The following is a 20673-nucleotide window of genomic DNA, read 5'->3' on the forward strand; positions in this document are numbered from 1 at the left end:
TTTCTCTTTCCAAAGCACTGACTTTGAGTTTGAGGGCATTATGATGGCTGTTGAGACTGAAAACATCAACTGATATATCCCCAGCATGTATTGGGCTATGCTATTCTGTCTGGAACTAGAACAACCACACTGCTGTGTGTAGAATCAGACAGTCAAGGGCAAGAATCCTGCCCCCACTTCTTACTAGTGGCTCACAACTTTAAGGAACTAGAGCGAGGGAACTGACTTCTAAGAGACAGCAAACATGCATCCTATTTTCAGGTATAAGCGCCACTTCAGATTAAGTTCCAAAAATTCCGGGGCTGCTGACTCCCTGGTTGTCTAGTCTCTTTAAAACCTTGACTTCTATGTAGATGAGCAAACCCAGATAAGGCTGAAAAAAGCCAACAACCAGATCCAACCCCATCGCCCATTCCATGTAATTGTTCTAAAATCTCTCTCTCTCTCTCTCTCTCTCTCACACACACACACACACACACACATATATGGTGGGTCCGTGGCAAACCTTTGCAATCTATGTCATTGCCCTCATGCAGTACTGCTAAATGTACAAGTGATAAAGATGTCAAATCCCTTTGGGGCAGGGTAGTTTTGCAGTTTCTTATATATGAACACAGAGATCACTATAACTTCATGGGAAGCACACACACTTTCAGTGATGCCCTAAGAAAGGGAGTTCTCTAAGTAAATGTGGGCAATTTCATGCTAATGTTTTAAGAAAGTAACATACTGTTTCACTGATTAGCATCTAGTCAGAAGAGATCTTTTTCCACCCTCGCATCCTTCATAGGATCATATACGGAACTGAGGATCACAGAAAGGTTTTCTTTGTGAACACTGATAAGAAAAATACAATTTCAAAAGGACAACAACTCCATTCCGGCCTCCCAAATCTACAGTCACTTTAGGTCAGTGGTCCCCAAGTGGAGTTTAGGAAGGTGGCCCAAGGGACCTGGAGGGAGGATGGTGAGGCCAGGGCAACACTTTCATCCAGGAAAGAGACTTCCTTTTAGAGCAGGTGAGTGAAGTCATAGGCCTTGCCTCTTTCCATCTGTAGGCACGGAGAGGTCTAGAAGAGGAACAGGGGTCCATGCAAACTTCTTTTGCTGCTTCTGCCCTTAGCCTGAAATCTTCCACTTTTTCAGGGAAGAAAAAGTCCTCTGGAGAATCCGTCTTGTTCTTTCCCCAGGTCTTCTTCACACATCCAACCATTAGAGCCTGTCAGATCTTCTGAGAAGTTTGTTTTTTTCTGAAAGCCTATCTCTGTGACTATTTCTTCTACATGGTATCAGTATTCTTATGAATCTCCTTCTGCTGAAGATGCAGTCAGGGCAGCTGTTTAAAAACTAACACAATAAGGCCTCCCAGACCCCGTGGGAAATGACTGTGGACAGCTGAGAAGAACTATGAGTGTTTAGCTATCAGGCCTTTCCAGGATAAAGGACATCTCCTAATCTCCCCAGTGCCTGACACGGTCCCGAGACAATGATAAATTTGCAGCAATTTCTGTATACCGACTTTCTGATCTGTGACTTTGAAGTTTTTTCTTCCCTTCAACATAGCAGCTCCTTCATAATTTGTTTTTTAAAATACACAGCATAAATAATCTGTGCTCCCATCATTCACTGAAGTGAATTTTGCATCTTCAACTCAATTTATCAAAAATCTGTCATGTTCAAATTGGAAAGAATTTTGGTGTTTATGAAGGTGTCTAATCAAAATTGTTGAGACGAGGAATGTTTCCCTATTTGTGAGATGAGAGTGTTAGACAAAATCAGGGGTGTTTAACTGGTGTGGGGGGGCTTGGGGGGCTGTGAAATTTATCAGAATTTCAGGGGGTTTCATGCTTCAGCAAGTATGGTTTGGAAAAAGAACAGCTCCCCCGGTGATTTTTATTCTAGGTTAACTAGAAAACCTCTAATAATTGGCCTAACTCTGAAAAACTGTGGCTGTGTATTGAAAAAAAAGTGATTTAGGCAAATTGGAGGTAATTTAGACACATTAATCATTTCTTCATAGGAGTGCATTGTGTTCTTTAACAAAAATATCAGAGATTATAAAGCCTAGTAATTTAGCAATTAAAAGTGGTTATGACCAGCTGTATGATATGTGAATAATACCTCAGTAAAGCTTATATGTATATATGTAAATATAAAGAAGGAAACCTCCTTCTTCTTAAGACCAAACTGGAAGGGCATGCTGACCAAAATAAAAATTACTCATGGATACAACTGATTGACTTTTGCATTTTCAGAAGCCTCACAAATTTGATACAACAAAAAAAATTATCGAAATTCTCCCATTTAGAATTAGTACCGCATTTACAATTTTTAGTTCTTTTCCATGTTCCTCTGATTATGAACAATTGAAATGTACCTGCAAATGGAAATGTAAGTAGGGTGCTTTTAAAGTGAGCCCTTTGGGAAAAATAACTTCTTTCAGAGAAAAAGAAAAAAAATACACCCCACAGCAATAGAAAGCCCAAACCAGAGTAACGCATTTCTTCAACCAGAGGAATTGGGAGACTGGCAATCATGTTCTGACCCAAATCAGAGCATAACAGCTTTCTGTCACCTGTTGAGCAACATCACTTTCCTTACTCCCAGAACCATAGACGCCACCAAGTAGTCATACTGTGCAATCAAAACAGGAGAGTGGAAAATGGCCTGCTGTGGTGAATGACAGAATCTGGCCAACCTGTGGAAATCACTGGCTTTGCAAATTAAGTCATCTCCGCTGACAAGAGCACCAAAATGAATTTTGTATTGTTTGAGGGAGGAATCAGCCCCAGCTGCAACTCCAAAATGTAACCCTCATGTATACTAATCAAATCCTCTCTGAGACACAGTGGAGAATCCTTCCACCAAGCAGCATCCCAAGAGAGGAAAGTTCTAGTTGCAATTACCCGCTAACTAAGAGATCGTTCGGCTAACCAGGGAACTGGGATTCCCTGAAGCAAACTTCCGCTAAAACTCCACCACAGTGTCATAGTAACTTTCCATTTCTAGGGATGGATCATGATGTAGCATATGGGAAGACTATGTTACCCTCCTACCTCTCACTTACCCCTAACCACCATTGCCCAAAGTATGGCCAGGTAGGCAAAAATGGGAGACTTGCAGATCTAGCCTTATGGGAGCCTGTAGGTCACTGTCAAAGTTATTAGAAGGTCTGAGAAAAAAAAATGCTTTCAAGGCCCATCAGCTGTGATAATATCCTTTTAATCAAGACTGTACTTTTGCTAAGCAAAGCTATAAATCAACTCGAATGGTAGTAAATTAAATGTAGGACTTATAGATAAGAGGATATGGAATTAAACAGAGCTGTATCTGTGTGTGCCGAGAGAACAGTAAGACCTGTTCAACAGATTCCTATTTCATGCTAAAAAGAAAGCCATATTTATTCTGAACCATTACATAGTGAGTGATTTTTATTAACGCTATTCTAAAGCCATTTGTTTTTAACATTGCCCAGAATGATTAAATATCGAGATTAATGTTAGGACCCCCAAATATATCTTGATTATACCAGAGTTGATTATTCAGTTTGGGGATTATGCATCCCCAGCCGCACCTGACCCCATCGTCTTTCCTCTTGTCCATTTCTCTGTTTGCTCACTCTCTGTCAGAGAGCATGTGGGCACACACAGAGACATACATGCAAATTAATCAATTTTGCTACATCGTAAAAGGTTTGGTAGGAGAAGAGATTATAAATAATGGCTAAAATGAAGCTTCTAGACTCTCTGCAGATTTCATTTATCCTCGTTATCTGGTCCCTTGTTAGAAATGTGGCTTCATTTACAACTTTTATCATCTAATGCAGTGACTCTTGAAACAGGACTGTTTAAAAAGCGCCCCCCTCGCACCCCATTATAATACATATCCATATTCTGCTCCTCACAACTGCATCAAATTTGATAGCCCCTAATCTGTCTATAAGGCAAGTGTTCATCCTGTAAGCCACTAAGAGCACTAGAAAAGGGCCTTACTGTTATTTGTGAACCCAATCAACAAGCCAATAACCTCAGATACGCTCAAACATGAAAAGGAGTCATCTGGCTAAAAGTATCAGTGAGCATAAAACATGCTCTGGCTAAGTCAAGTAGGTGCCACATGAGCCTTGGACCATTTGGATCCACAATTACCTCCACAGTCCTGACCCTTAAAACTGAATCTGCCCCTGATCACATCCTGACCATTAAAACCAATTGCCTCCCCAGGCTCATCCTGTCTTAGCACATGCCCAGTAAGCCCCAGTCTTCCCCATTTAACAAATGTTGGGTTTCCTTTGTAAAACAGTATGGCCCTAGCTCACTCCACTGATTTTTCAGTGGGTTCACCTTGAATTTTCGTGTGTGTGTGTGGTGTGTGTGTGTGTGCGCATGTATATCAGGAAGTCAAGGAATCGAAAGTGGTTTGACATGTCTTTGTTATCATTTGGCAAGATATGCTTTGCAATTAACAAAGTAGCCAGTCACTGGTCATTCACATAAGACTGACCTGCCAGACTCAATATGCCAGTTCCACTGAGCTGAATAAAAGGACTCTGTTCCTAATGAGAGGAGCTCAGGATATTTGGCACACCCTCTAACCTTTAGAGGCTGGCATCATAGAAGATACACATGCTCTTTCACAAAACAGCCCATGGTACCACAGACAGAAACAAACACTGCATTTGGACAGCCCATGGGTCTGACCCAGAGTCTGGAGTTTCTTATATTCTTGGGAGGAAACAGCCATATGTGGTATTTCTCCTAGAAGCCCCAAAGCCACAATGCGACACGTTCCACTTTCTCCCTCATAGCCCCACAGAACCTTCTGCCCACCCCCAACTCGGCCTTCTGAAGACGCTGACTCTTCTCCCAGTGAAAACAAATTCACCATAAAAGAGGAAAATATTCCAAACTTGGGCCTGCTCCAAGTTTATCCTCTTGAATAATTCTTTTTGGGGCAAGAAAAATTAAGATTTTAGTCATAAAGGCTGATGACAATTTGTACAGATCCTAATGAATCACTTCCCTCAATCGCAATCCTACCAAAAATAAAAAAAAAATAAAAATGTAGACAACATATTGTCCAGATCTTCCCATCAAATCCTCAAAATTGGGAATTTACACCACCTCAACCCACCCACCAATTTCCTAAGTCTGAAGTTTGGAAGGTGCCCATCTGATTAACAATGAACACTTAACAATTGTTAGCACTTAACACTTCAGAATCTCACCAAATAATACATTTAAAGAATAACATTGTCAAAAATCACTTTTTGGGCTCAGTAATTTTTACTTCTGTCAACCTCACCAACCACAAACATGCATATTTTTTTCCCGTTTGGAAAAATAGTACATGCATATTACTGCACACACACACAAAAATCTCTTTAGAAAAGTACAAAGGGGAAAATAAAGATGGCCTGCCATCCTAGGACCACCCAGAAACAACTCTTGCTTAGTGCCTTAAAAAATAATCTCCTGAGCCAACTAGGACAACACCAAGGACTATCCTGTTGGGTTGTTTTGAGTCTGTTATCTGACCGGTGTCTATAGCTGTCCTCACTTTCAAATCTCCTTTGAGTGAGATGCTTCCAGAAACAGAAGGAATAATGGAAAAATAAGTCAAAGACGGTAACAGGGTAACCGAGTACAAAGCCACCACTTGAGCACAAGTCACCTTTTAATATATTCTACTCCGAAAACTGCTTCATCGTCTGTGTCAGCGGAAGTTATTTTTTCTATTGTTATTTTGTGACAATGACCTCAAAGACCTCCTAGACCCAAATGCATATGTACTGCTCTTCTCTCAAATCCCTGCAAATGGGTCACCTTTTGCTTTAGAAATTAGTTCAATCTCCATGGGCCAATTCTTGCCTTTTGCAGAGCTTACCAAAGGGCCAATTAGTGCCAAATTTGATTCATGTAGGAGACTCAGACATCTTGTCTATCAGGAACACAAGCCTGCCAATTTATTTCACAAAGGCCACCAAACAATAATCTGATAACATTTACTTTAACTAATAGCAGACACACAGCTCTATGATACCTAAACTAGCTAATAATCACCCCTTATGAACTTTTAAAGAATTAGTTAAGATTTTAAAAATAAAGCACAGCTAATGATGAAGTGCTTTGAAAGGCTAGGAAGCCAAACATGTTTATGTATCATGTGCAAGGAAAGAGACTGTTCTTAGCTGAGGTTTTGCAGAGAACAAGTGATAGCTCAGTGTGCAATTAAGGAAAAAAAAAACCCTCAATTCTCTGTAATGATTAATTATAATGAGCATTCCTTAAAATCTGAACATCCTGAAGCTTTCCAAGGAAAGTTCAGGCAACACAGGTGACCTTTAAATAAAAAGCCTGCTTTTCATCAAAAGTTAGAAAAATGCATTCCTACCATTTTTTAAGGGGATGAGGAAGGGAGTGAATTTACACACAAACTCAAGTTAGGAAGTGTTCTTAAAACCTAGACACGGGAATCAGTTTGCTTTTCAAAGGTTGCGGGGGGCACCTCTTGGCCAACATATTCAAGGTGAAATAATGTTGTTTGTCTGATAAGAAATAGGAGAATGTTATATGGGTTAAACTATACATGAGTATCTAGCTCAATGTAGTTTTGCTCCATCTACAAAGAGATTTGTTCCTAAAAGATTACATATGTGTTGCATTTGTGTAAATGGATTAATTTTGAAGTCACCAGGAAGGTAGTAAAGAAATCCTAGAGTGAGTACTTCTGCGAAGCAAACTATCTTTGTCAAGTGAACAGTCACTCCCTAATAGCTTAATTTAGATTTATACATATAATGTTGACCTAAACCAGGGGATGATGCAGTAATAGAACAAGGCATTGGCTGTTAAGAATATTTTGTCTTCCTGAAGAGAATTCTTTTTTTTTTTTTAAGATTTTATCACAAGTAGGTAGGGAGGCAGGCAGAGAGAGAGGAGGAAGCAGGCTCCCCACTGAGCAGAGAGCCCAATGCAGGGCTCCATCCCAGGATGCTGGGATCATAACCTGAGCCAAAGGCAGAGGCTTTAACCCACTGAGCCAGCCAGGTAACCCCCTGAAGAGAATTCTTTGGTGGAAAGGGAAGATGGGATGTCAAATTTCAAAAATTGGACTGTTTTTCACCTTCGTTGCCACCTTGCTATTTTAAAAGTTAGGGACGTCTTATGACATCTTAGTGGTTAGTGGTGATTTGTTCTCTGGAAGTAAAATGAAAAAGAAGCCATTTTTAAAAGGGGGGGGGAGTCACAGAATCACACTGTGTCAGCCTCCAAAGAGACCATGGGTATTATTTAGTCCAACTTCTCCAACGTCCTGGTGAGGAAACAGAGACCCAGGAAAGAGCAGAGTATAATACAACTACTAGGGAAAGGGCTGGAAGGGTCTGTGGATTTGGCGGAAGAAGCAGGGAAATGCTGCCCCCGTCAACGAAACAACATGGTGGGAGAAAAGCAGGAAGCAATTGGAGGAGGCTGGAGAACATACTGTGCAAGCCCATTTTACCAACAGTACCAAAAGCTAATGGAAATTTCCATGTGTTAAATCACCTTCTAGAAGTTACTTCACGTTGTTCGGCTTGCTTTCTCACTAGGTTTCTAATACACTGAAGTGTTGATTCACAGCAAATTCTTACTAGATGGTCAGGAAGCTTGAAGTACTCCTTTCTCCAATGTTCCACAGTACTTGAAAAAAAAATTTCTAAATAGAGCACCAGAACAAAGGCTAAATTATTGTAACAATAGCGATATCTTATACAAAAATCTCAGGGTCCTTCAGAAAATACCATGAAAAGCATTTTCCTAGATATACAAAGCCTCCGCAGCCCCGTATATGGTTTTTTTTCCCCAAAGGTCAGAATCTTTTTTTTTTTTAAAGATTTATTTGAGAGAAAGAATGAGAGCAAGAGAGAGAGCATGAGCAGTGGGGAGTGGCAGAGGGAGATGGAGAAGCAGACTCCTGGGGGAGCCTGACGTGGGGCTCAATCCTAGGACCCCGCAATCATGACCTGAGCCGAAGGCAGCCGCATAACTGACTGAGCCACCCAGGTGCCCCAAAGGTGGGAATCTTAAAAGAGAAGCAAAGCATGGTGTATAGCATAGGGAAAAATCATGAAGGGGGCGGTGGACAGAACATATACGACAAGAAGTCATTTCACTGGGTGAGTCATGCTAAACATCTGTGTCTGAATGGAAACTGTTTTCAGTGGTACATTGAGAGGAGCTAGAAAAATGTAAACCTTGAAGGAGTAAGAAGGAGATCATGACCTTCTAAAATATATGAGAGATAATGACGATAGTCAATTTACTCATCTCATCTATTTACGCTCCTGAAGGTTGTTACAAAAGTGCACTATTATTAACTGCAACCGAACATGTCAGAAATGGACCTGTGCTCACTCAAGAGGTGTGCTTTTTAAAGTGTGTGCAGCACCCCCGAGTACTGAGAGTTGAACAAGCTCATGGACAATGACAGATGCTTGGGTACATTAGGGACAAAGCTAGACTAGGGGCTTGGGGTCTAGCTCTGTAGTCCAGGGATAGGTTTTTGATATCATATAAGAATCATGCTGGCCCGCCCCACCCAGCATGGGTTGATTTCAAGTGTTGGGTGCTAGAAAGGAACAGTCTGTCTTAGGGCCACGATGCGCTCCCCAAGTGACAGCTGTATACACAGTTGAGATAGCAGTGATCCAGGGAGCTAGATAGAACTAAAAGTGCCTTATGGCTCGTGAAAAATGTTACCGATCTATTAAAACATGATCTAATGGTCTACTTCCGATTACAGAAAATGTATCTTCCTCATGCCTCCAAAATGATCTGTTCTCTAAAGCACAGAAATAGGAGATCCCCGATGACAATTTTGAAAATACTTTGTCTTCTAGGCAGTAGACTGCAATGTGAGCTCCCCCTGTAAGATCACAGGTTGTATACTGGCTGTATACAAGTTCCTCAACAAGCAAAAAGCTTACTCATTTATATCATCTTGCAAATGAGCAGTCACGAGGTAATACATCTAGCATCACCCTTCAGGTCAAACTCCGACTGTTGTAATGTCCTTGGTTTTAAATCCTTTCACATCTTGAAAAACAAACATGACTCCCAAATCATGTGACTACACCAATTCTAGCCTATAGATTATTTGAGAGGGATTCTACACACTGCAAGAGCTTTTCTTTCTTTCTGAAGCACCATGCCTGTCCATCATCCTGTCATATGGAATTAAGAGAATGCTGTCGACAGAAGAACACCTAACCACGGTCATAATTTTAGTGTCCAGACACAAGGCAGATCACTTCCGATGTCACCCGGGCGGTACAATTTTCCTCATCTAACAACCATTTTAGCCTGGCAGGTAGATATCTCAATTTACCACTTAATGAATTTTTTTCTCCTCCAAATCATTCAACTCTTCATCCTTCTCATACCTACCAGGGCAAGAAGTAGATCATGATGGGGGCAATGATGAGCAATTCTTAGGAGGGCGGGGCGGGTGTTGCAATTTGTCGGTGTGGTCTTTGTGGATGGTTTTGCTGTTTTTAATCACTACCTTGAGAGGCTACCCATAGACGCTCATCTTACATGTTATGATTCTTATGTTGAGGAAATATAACATGGAGGCATTACTGATCATTCTGCCAATTCAATCTTGAAATGAAACCAATTACATCCACTTGTGAAACCATTTATCAGACGTTCCTCATGTTATCAAAGAGAAGCATTCTAGCCTCTAAATTAAAGTCTGATTGCTATAAATCCTACCTTCCTATTAACTTCCACTCTACAAACAGAGACATGTTACCAAAAGAGAGGTCCCAGACAGGATCAGTTAAAAACCTTGAGGAAAAGAGAAAGACAGTAGCCAGCCCTGTGGTGGTTCACTTGTTTCCTGATCATTTGAAAATTAAGTGGCTATGACCACTGGTCACGTCCCTCATCTTCATGACCACAGGGATGTCTCTCCTGTTACCAAAGTGACTCACCTCTATGCTTTGGGACTTCTAGACTTTGCTCTCTTCTGCTTTGATCTGGGCATTTTCGCCTCTTTAATTAGGAATTCTATTGCAGTAACACGCTTCACCAGTGGGGGTCAACTCTCAAACGGTACTTCTACCAGAAAAGCCCTAGGTGAGAGGCTTCTGTTAATATCAAACATACCCGTTACTGATCTCTGCCTTAAAAATTCTCTATTAAAATTCTGTCATCATCTCCTGTTTCCCCTGTGGCATCAACATATAGAGCGCTATACATTTCAGGTTAAATTTAGACTTAACTTATGGTGAATAGGGTATTTCATTCTTAGAAGAAAAGTTGTACCTATTTGTTAGCCTGAAATTTCTCAAAGTGAAATGTATCCTTTCATGATATAGACTGGACCCCCCCTCATAAAGGAAATTTGCAATATGAATCATTAACTGATAAAGGTAAACCATAAACAAAGACTTTTCCACAATCCTTTTTAATAATGACTGTATATTCAATATGATCTCCGTTACATGAACAAATAGGCATATTTATTGATACAAAGACACAGAAAAATAATTTAAAGGAATATTCCAAAATGTTAACAGTGGTTATCTCAGAACAGTGTAATTACAAATGGCTTGCCTTTCTTTATAATTTTTTTAATTTTCAAAGTTTTCTTCTTCAATAAATTAGAATTACCATACTATTATGGACAATAGGTTTAAATATACATGCAGATGCATATATGCCTTTTTATGTGATAAAATATACATCATGTAAAAATGCTTTGAAAGTGTACAATTCAGTGGCATCAAGTACATTTGCAGTGCCATACAACATCCAGTTCCATAATTTTTTCATTACCCTGAATGGAAACCCTGGACCCATTAAAAGCCGTCACTTCTCATTCAGCCCCTCCCCCAACCCCTGGCTACCACTAACACAGTCTATCTCTGTGAATACACGCATTCTGCATATTTCATATAAACAGAATCATACAGTATGTGGCCTTTTGTGCTTGGCTTCTTTCACTTAGCATAATGTTTTCAAGGTTCATCCATGTCACTACTTCATTTCTTTCTACGGCTGATTAATATTCCATTGTACAGATATCCCGAATTTGGTTTATCCATTTATCTGTTGATAGACATTTGGGTTATTTCTACCTTTTGGCTATTATGAATAGCGCTGCTATGAACATTGTGTACAGGTTTTTGTTTCAATATCTGTTTTCATTTCTTTGGGGTATATACCTAGGAGCAGAAATGCTTTGACATATACTTTAAAAGAATGTTTTGAATTCTACTTTGGCATTTTGTGTTTCAAGTAACCAATGCTTTTTCAGAACTATTAAGGATGACCCTTATGACATCATCCCCACATGATAATACCATTCCACTTGTAAGAACTGACTATGGTAATTTTTTAAAGTCCAAGTCACATTCTTGTACTTAATAAAATGCAATTTTCACTCTTACTCTTTGGGAACAAATTCTCTTATGCTAAATACTTACAACCATGACAAACTAACTGAAAAGGACAGTCTTTCCCTCTTAGCATAGCCATTCTAGCAGGACCTAAAATTCACTTTCAAACACTTGTATGTTAAAAGCACAAAAATATATTTATTTTTGTTGTTGTTATTTTAATCGGAAAGCATCACTAAATAGACACCAATATTTAAGCCTCGAGGAATGTATTAAATATACAATATACAAGGTATGAGGGTTAATTTTAGCTGTAGACAGTGCTTGAAGTGGGCTTCAAGCAAGATGATGGTGGTATACTCTGTGCTTGCTCATATTTATTGAACTACTATAGAATCCTCCAATTTTTCCTTCCCTCCAAATACATGCATGCATATTTATGAAATATACATTCATTTACATGTCAAACATGCTCACATGTTTGCATGTGCAACACCCCCCCCCCGCCCCAACACACACAACTGTACTTCCAACTCAGTGGTGGCAAGCAAGAGTAGGCGTGTTTTTGTAGCTTGGTAATCTCTAGATTTCAGGCTTTACTCTGTTATGACCCCACCCCCCAGGCACTCTGCAATTCAGAAAGCAGAAATAAAATTCTAGCTAGAGAAGAGGAAGCACTGGCCTTAAAACATTAAAAGAACCACTCAAATTTTAATACTGGTTAATAAGTAAGGGATATAATTTGGGATCATTTAAAAATAAAGTATTGAGGAATGTTTCTATGACATGGGTAGATTTTAAGAAAAATTCAAATAGGAACAATGAACTTATAGAAAGCAATCAGGATTTTTAATTCTGTGAAAATTTTTACCCAATCCAACTTTGCTAGGTTCAACACTATCAATTAATTTTATTTTTCCCATTACAAAACTTCCCTGAATGTTTTCATATTCTGATAATACCCCAAAAAACCCTATGTATTCCAAAACTCAGAAGAAGTCTTTTATCCTACTCTGGGCAGAATGTGTTTTTTTTTAAAGCTTTGGCCTAACAACAATAATTTATATCATAGGGATTTTTTCCAATGAAGGTTAAGAACCTTAGAAATGTCTTATTCTGTATGTGGAGAACTGAATGGCAGTGGAATAAGATGTCCAAAGTCTCACAAAGTCTCATGAGCAAATCGCAAATTAAAATTCAAGTCCAATTAATTATCAGGACAGTGATCTGTCCACAAGGCAGAATATCTCAGTTACCATGGGACATGGTCATTCTAAAAAGTCAGTAGAATTAAAACATGTTATAGCATAAAGATATAGTCATGTCATTTATGAGTGTTTATGCGAGAGAATGCTAAGCGCATTACTGAATTCCCATTGTTTCATTCTTGTAGTACTTCTTCCTTTATGCTTGGTACATACTTCTTTTCTCTGCCATTAGACTGAAAGATGCTTTATGGCGGGGACCAGATTTTAGGACTCTTGTGTATGTAGCCCAGTGCCTTGAACCCAGCAGGCATTCAATAATGTATGCACAATTGTGTGTGAAATTTCATAGACATACACTCGACTATCTCCCAGCAACAAGCAAAACAAATCATGCTGATTTGTTTGTTGAGAACCTCTCTGAACTTCCTTAAAAACCCAACACCACACACTAAAGAATAAAAAATAAGACTAATCTAGGCTACTTCAATCATGACAATGCTCAGAGATCACCGAGATAAAACCTTAATATTGTTTGTTAGCGGGTTTAAGTGCATAAAGTAAGGTAGCCAAGAATGAATTAACATGATTTAACTGCAGTTAATGGACACCCTGTTCTGTATCCACATGCTGATTTCCCCAACTGGCATATTATCCTCACTCTTTGGCTCCTTCCTTCTGAGAAGTTTCCTCTGAGCACCTAACTGCTGGGTGGCAGTTACACCGAAGTACATTAGAATGGAAATAAGAAGAAAAATAAATTCCAATCAGTCCTTTTCACTACTTATTAACAGTTTTATGGGTGCTGTGGTAAAGTAAAAGGACAAAAATAAACAGCAAATTCAGTTTGGGGATTAAAGCAACACATGGCGCTTTGCCTTAAAAACAAAACAACACAACTCCTTCACTGATATCTCACTGATCAAACGTGAGGTTTCTTTATTCACCTTCCTCTCCATCTCCACTATAATAAAGAATGGGCTGAAAGAGTTGTTTCCTGGGCCTACTTTTTAACATTTACTCAGGAGTTACCTTCTTTTTTTTTTCAAAAATTTCTATAGTCTTACCTCCCAGTCCAAATAATCACAGACATCTTCAAAGTTAGTGAGCAGAGACACTGAGCAGAACAGCCGTGGCAACTCATCCCTTGTCATTGGGGGGAAACGGCTATCTTTAAGGGCACTGTTGAAAACAAAGCAAATATTAAAGCAACCACTAGATATGAGAAAGTCTGAATTTCAAATGCAGACATTTGAAAAAGGTAAGAGATCAAAAAAAAATCTTCAAATGTATTTAAAGGCCCCCAAAGATTTTAGAAGTCATTTTTTTTTTCATTCAATAGACTGTTTATTAGCCAATCTTGTAACCAATTGTAAAGAGCGAATCATCAATTACATTTCCTGTACAGTCATTTCCTGGTGTACTTCCCTATTACTTGTAGAATCTGAGACTATTTTTTACTTTACTTTTTGAGAAGAATAAAACCTAGACTAGTGGAAATTTGTAGGAAGACTTCTAGATCTAGGGCTGATGGGAAAAAATATGTATATAGTTAAAAAAAAGTTCATATTAGGTTGTCCATTACCATAGAACAGCACTCAAAGAGTTCAAAAAAGATCAAAATTTCATTTTCTTCAAGCAAAGGAAATCAAAGAAAATTAAAATAATCATGCAAATTACAGACTAAAAATACAAGGATTTCAGGCCCCCTATAAAGGATAATTCAACATATGACTCAAAAATTGTGAAAGTACAGGAAATTGGGCTAATCTAGGCAATAAAAGTATGATTAGGAGACCATTAATCACATCAATGGATTTCTGAGTACATCAACTCTGATTGGATCCTATAATCAAGGGTAATATACTACAGTGCAAAATTCTAGAAAAACCCTTACTATAAAGGACAAAGATGTTGGAAGACCATAATTCTTCCTGCAATAGAAGAAGAGACAGAAAATACGCAGACACACACACACTCACACACAGAGGCACTGTGTGTTTCCTATACTTTTCAAAGAAACCAGTTCCTGGTCAAGAAAAACAAACATACCTCTGATTACACTTTATACTAATGGCATTTCTGGCATTTGTGCCATGGATATTCAAATTCAAATGTGCTATATAGCAGCCAGGCTTAGAAACTATTTTCATAGATTAATCAGTAGAAATTACAAACTTAGTGCCAACAAACTGCTCGAGTTTTAACAATGTTCCATGGCCTTTAGAAATCATTTAATTCCTTTTTCAGTGACTTCCTCATTGCTGGAGTTTCTTTTTTTTTTTCTCCATTTTTCCATCTCTTCCTTTAGATTCTGAAACACTTATTTTATTGTACAAATGTAACCCCTGTGTTTGTGAGTGTTTTCAATGCATTTGGGTGTTTGCTCTATCCTACTACACAAAGGAAAATGCTTATAGACAGATATGTTCTATATATGCTATAATGTTTTTTTCCCATTCAAGGAGCCAAGATTAACCAAGAAAATCAGGACATCTGTGACAATTTATACTCTGAGAATAGCATTTCACTGTTTTATAATTTTTTGAGCATCCAACCCTTTTTTATTATTTTTATTAACATATAATATATTATTTCCCCAGGGGTACAGGTCTGTGAATCATTAGGCTTACACATTTCACAGCACTCACCATATCACATACCCTCCCCAATGTCCATCACCCAGCCACCCATCCCTACCCCCCTCACTATTTTATAATTTAACGACATACATTTTCCTACAGTTTGGCCTCTTTTATTTTCCTGTTGGCAAATAAATTTTCATAAAGCATTTTCAAGTTCTCCCTCAAAGCCAAGATAAAGACCTATATGTGTATGTATAACCAATACCCTCTCTCCTAACAAACACAAATACTGAACAGAAACAAAAGAACTTCCAGCCGCTGAACTGAAACTAAAACAAAAGAATCTCATGCATAAAAACCAAAAGGCTGATCACACTTTCCATCTTCTTGCTAAAAAGAAAGAGAGAGAAGGAAGCCTTATACACTTGAATAATGTAAAATGTGATTTTCTTAGAATTGTAGATTTTCTATCATGGTAAAATATACGTAACATAAAGTTTACAGTTTTAACTATTTTTAAGTGTACAGCTCTGTGTGGATAAGCACGTTCTTGTTGTACATCTATCACCAGCATCCATCTCCAGAATTTTTACCATCTTGCCCAACTGAAACAGCATCCATTCCATACTAACTCCCCACTCTTCCTTCCTTTCAGCCCCTGGCAAAAAATGTAACTTACAGACACTTTTCCAATTTCAAGTAATTAGAATAATATAGTTGCTAATGTTTTTGTCATATAATAGCTTATGGAGACAGAATTCACAAACCAATACAATTCACCCATTAATGTATCCAATTGAACGGCTTTTAGTATATTTACAGAATTATACAAGCATCGCCACTCTCCAATCTGAAAACATTTTGTCACATCAAAAAGAAGCCCCATACCCATTAGCAGCCAGGCTCCTCTCTTCGCTCCCCGCCAGCTCTTGGCAAGCATTAATCCACTTTCTGTTTATGGACTTCCCTACTCTGGAGTATTTCATATTAGGAGAGTCCTACAATATGGGGCCTTCTGTGTCTGGCTTTTTACCGGAATGTTTTGGAAGTTTCATCCATGCTGTAGCATGTATCCATACCTCATCTTTTTAACTGCCTAATCATATTTCAGTTGTGTGGCTTTATCACATTTTAGGATCCTTCGATCTACTGAGAAACATTTGGGTTGTTTCCACTTTTGGAAACAATATAAATAATGCTGCTATAAACATGCATGTATGAGTCTCTGGGTGGACAGAGGTTTTAGTCTCTTTGGGGTGTAGATACATAAGAATGGAATTGCTGGGTCATACGGTGATTCTATGGTTGACTGTTTCAGGAACTAACAAACTGCTTCCCACAGTGGCTGTACCTTTCATTGCTACCAGCAATGTGTGAGAGTTCCAATTTCCCCATATCCTTAGCAGCCCTTCTTATTGTCTGCCTTTTTAATCAGAGCGCTAGACCTCCTTTAATAAAGAGAGCTATAAAAATCTCTCTCTAGCATTTTCCAGTCAAACAATACACATCCTGAAGTTGCCATATGGTTATTTTCTCAACACTCTGAGGTAAGTTTATTTTGCTTAATTTTTTTCCTAGCAAGCCAACAAAAGGTAAATTTTAGCTTAGTGCAATTCAAACTATTTCAAATCAATGAGATTCTCAAGTACCTAAAATATAACTCCCATGATATGGAGCCTTGTTGCTCAATCATTCTGGGCTTAAAAAAATAAAAAAAGAGAACAATGCGTAAGTGGGAGAATACTAGCATGGCTAATAAGAGAAACTGACAATCAGGACGCAAATGTATTAAGTTCAAAACTGAAATAGTGAAGGTACATTAGTCATGATGAAAACAGTCTGATTTTACAGAAACAGTCATTCAAACAAGACATTTAATTCTGAAATTTTTTTTGTAACTCTAAGTAACTTTTCATTAAATTCATGAGCATAGAAAAATTCCCAAACGTAGGAAGCCCTCAACAGTTCTGAATGCAAATTCCTAGGGGGAAAGAACTAGCAATGAAAGCCTAGCAAGGATTTAAGGGATTATTAAAAAAAAAAAAAAAAAAAGACAAAAAATGCAGCTGGAGTCTGACCTCAGAGCTGCTAGGCTGGTGTGGATAGCTGATAAACAAGGTTTCAGCCTCTCTCAGCCCTGCTTCCTTTAGCATATAGAATATGCCATGGGGAAGCTGAACCATGCCTCCAGAGTCCGGAAGTGACTTGCTTGAAATGACCCAGCAAGTTAGTGATGCAGGTGGGGCCACAACCCTAGTTCTCTGACTCAAGTCCAAAATACCTTCTAGGATCCACACTTTAGTTGCCACTTTTGAATGGATTTGTATTATTTTTAATTTTAAAATTAAATGTTTACCTCACTTGGCAATTCTGATCTCATTCCTGTAGTGCCTCTGCCTAAAGAAGATAAATAATTTAATAGCATTCATTAGTAGCCAAAGGGTAAATAGAGCCAGACTTCCTGTCTACTGGAAATCTGTAGGAGCAAAAAGGATTTTAAAATATTAATACTGTCCATGGAAAACATTTCATACCAAAGTAGTGTCTGGCAATTTATACTCTATGCTGCCTAAGAAACTGACAAACAAGGAGATCTTGTAATAAATTCATATGAAGTTCTCTTTGCTATAATAGGAAGCCATTTTCTAATGTTTAAATATTGCTGAAGGAGAGGGGGCACCTGGGTGGCTCAATCAGTTGAGTGTCCAACTCTCTATTTTGGCTCAGGTCATGATTTCAGGGCCACAAGACGGAACCCCGTTTCGGGCTTTGTACTCAGTGAGGAGTGTGCTTGGGATTCTCTCCTTCCCTCTCCCACTGCCCCTCCCCCTCTAAAAATAATATAAATAAATAAGTAAATATTGCTGGGGGGAAGAAACGCACTTATACACAGAACCAGCCAGCTGCTCCATCACCCATGTGATGGATGGGTAAGGTTTAAACAACAGTTTAATTCACATACCAAATTCAAATATATTCAATTCAAATTGGCACCTCACCAAGAATATATTTTACCTAATTGAGAAGCAGCATTAACATCTGTCAAAGTTAATATCTAATGTTAAATAGCACTTTAATGAAAATGAACATTTAAAAAAAGGAATTAAGAGTTTAGCTATCAAAGAATCAAAGTTTATGACAATGCCTGGAAGCTATGAGGGGGAAAAAAAACAGCCAAAAGGAGGCAAAATCTTAGCTGTTACAAGACTCATCATAAACAACAGAGCAGGCAACGGAAATGATTTAAATGAATCTAGCTAGCTAGCCATTTACTCACTCATTCCTTCATTCCATCACTTTCTAAAACTTCGATGACTTTAATCAGTTAAGCAGTGGAAAGTTACCAAACTGAGAAAGGCTTCACATTCCAGGCCATCATTTTTCAGGACAAGGAAACAAAATCAAAATTAAAAATCCCTTTTAGGGGGCGCCTGGGTGACTCAGTCGGTTAAGCATCCAACTCTTAATTTTGGCCCAGGTCATGATCTCAGGGACCAGAGATTGAGCTCTGTGTCGGGCTCCCTGCTCAGCGCCGAGTCTGCTTGAGATTCTCTCTCCCTCTCCCTCAGCCTCTCCCCCTGCATGCACTCTCTTTCTAAATCAATCAGTAGATAAAATCTTTTTAAAAATCCCTGTTTGGATAGGTGAAGAAAAGTAAATCAGACATACATTAGTCTGAAATTTAAAAAAAACTGTTTTTCACAAGGGGTTTCCATCCTCTGGAAATTCTGCCATTCCTCATCAGAGATTCTGGAACAGAATGCACACGTGGCATGTCTGAATTTTGGAAACTTAGAATACTAGAATCCTAAAGCCAATTCTGAAAAAATTATCCACAGCCTCTCTTTCACATGAAGTAACAATTTTAGTTTTCCATTATGAGAAAAAAAAAATGATGGATGTAAAACAGAATGCAAAAAAAGTGACCATTTATCAAACCTAAGGGTAGAGAACAACAACAAAGGACATGATTCCGTTAGGTTAAGGAAGAAGGAAGGGCAGTGACCCAAAAGGAAATTTTCAATTGTAAGCCATTGGTAAAGTGTCCCATAACTGGGGGATGTTTTTCCCCTTTAGAATAATAAATACAAGCTACTTAGTGCTCAATGTATATAAACATTAAAACATTAATTTTAATATACATTTCAAAATGTGGTATGATGGGTAATTGATGGGGGACAGAAGAAAGGACTAAGGGATGGAACAAAAGGAAAGGAAAGAAAGGAGGGACCAAAAAAGAGAAAGGTATATATATACAAAGAAAGATGGAGAGGAAGAGAGGGAAAAAAAAAGCGAGAAAAGTAAACAGGAGGTGAAAAAAGGAAAAAAGAAAAAAAATAGACAACACACACACACACACACACACACACGGACAAAAAGAGAAAGCAAGGTAGAGTAAAAGGTAGGAGGGAGGGCGAGCAAAAGTGCAGTAGGTCCCACAGGTTTTCCTGTGTTATTTGGCTCCCATCTTATAGGATTCACTTAGGCTTTACAGTGTTATCGTCTGCTGCCCTCTGATTAGCCAGCTTAAACGTCTTGAATTGCTCTAATCTCACATTCTTAAAAGCCTTTACTCTCTGTCATAGCTACAGCTGCCCACCAGGAGGGAAGCATACCCTTCCGGCCGCATGCTGTGACAACCACAGCAATATTGTCAGGGATCTGCAGCCTCAACACGAGTTCTCACCTCGCCTTTAAATTGGGAGAATGGGTTGTGGGTCTGATTTAGTGGAGCACAATTAAAACTGGAAAATACAAAATACATAAAGAAACAGATGGCTACATGCTTAGTGTAGATGGCAGGTGTTCCTCATTTCCCTCCATGTAATGTCCACAATAACGCTCTGTCTGCAGATTTTCTGCATCTACTCTATCTTGGTTTTAGAAATGAACTACTAGGAACAGTTTTGTTTTAATTATTTTTCAGATGAAAAGCTACTGAGTACAATGAATGCAATTTAATTTTCTCTTTATGACCCAGGTTCATCTTTTTTTTTAATTGAGGTACAGTTGACATACAATATTAATTAGTTTCAGGTGTACAACATAGTGATTTGACATTTAGATATACTGCAAAATGATCACCACAGTAAATCTAGTTACCATCTGTCACCATACAAACTTACTACAATATTATTTACTATATTCCCCATGCTGTACAGTACATCCCATGACTCCTTTTATAACTGGAAGTAATACTTCTTGATCCCCTTCACCCATTTCAGTCTGCTCAACTCTCCATTCCCCTCTGGCAACCACCAATCTGTTCTCTGTATCTATGAATCAGGGTTTTGTTTTGGTTAGTTTGTTCTTGTTTTGTTTCTTAAATTCCACATATATAAAATCATATGGTATTTGTATTTCTCTATCACACACACAATACTCTTAAGGTTCATTCATGTTGCACAAATGGCAAGATTTCATTCTTTTCAAGATTTTGGTTTTTTTATGGCTGACTAGTAGTCGTATGTGTGTGTGTGTGTGTGTGTGTGTGT

At 38.5% G+C, this 20673-nt stretch overlaps 1 protein-coding gene across 2 annotated transcripts in view; it reads right to left on the reverse strand.

Annotated features, from left to right (window-relative positions):
- AMMECR1 (AMMECR nuclear protein 1) overlaps positions 1-20673 on the reverse strand; it is a 120974-nt gene that overhangs the window by 8686 nt on the left and 91615 nt on the right. For both annotated transcript variants that reach the window (XM_059156578.1, XM_059156577.1), the window contains one exon: positions 13661-13775. In XM_059156578.1, the coding sequence (XP_059012561.1) occupies positions 13661-13775 (115 nt within the window). The remainder of the gene's footprint in view (positions 1-13660; positions 13776-20673) is intronic.

The sequence above is a fragment of the Mustela lutreola genome, chromosome X, assembly GCF_030435805.1.
Source record: "Mustela lutreola isolate mMusLut2 chromosome X, mMusLut2.pri, whole genome shotgun sequence".
NCBI lineage: Eukaryota > Metazoa > Chordata > Mammalia > Carnivora > Mustelidae > Mustela > Mustela lutreola.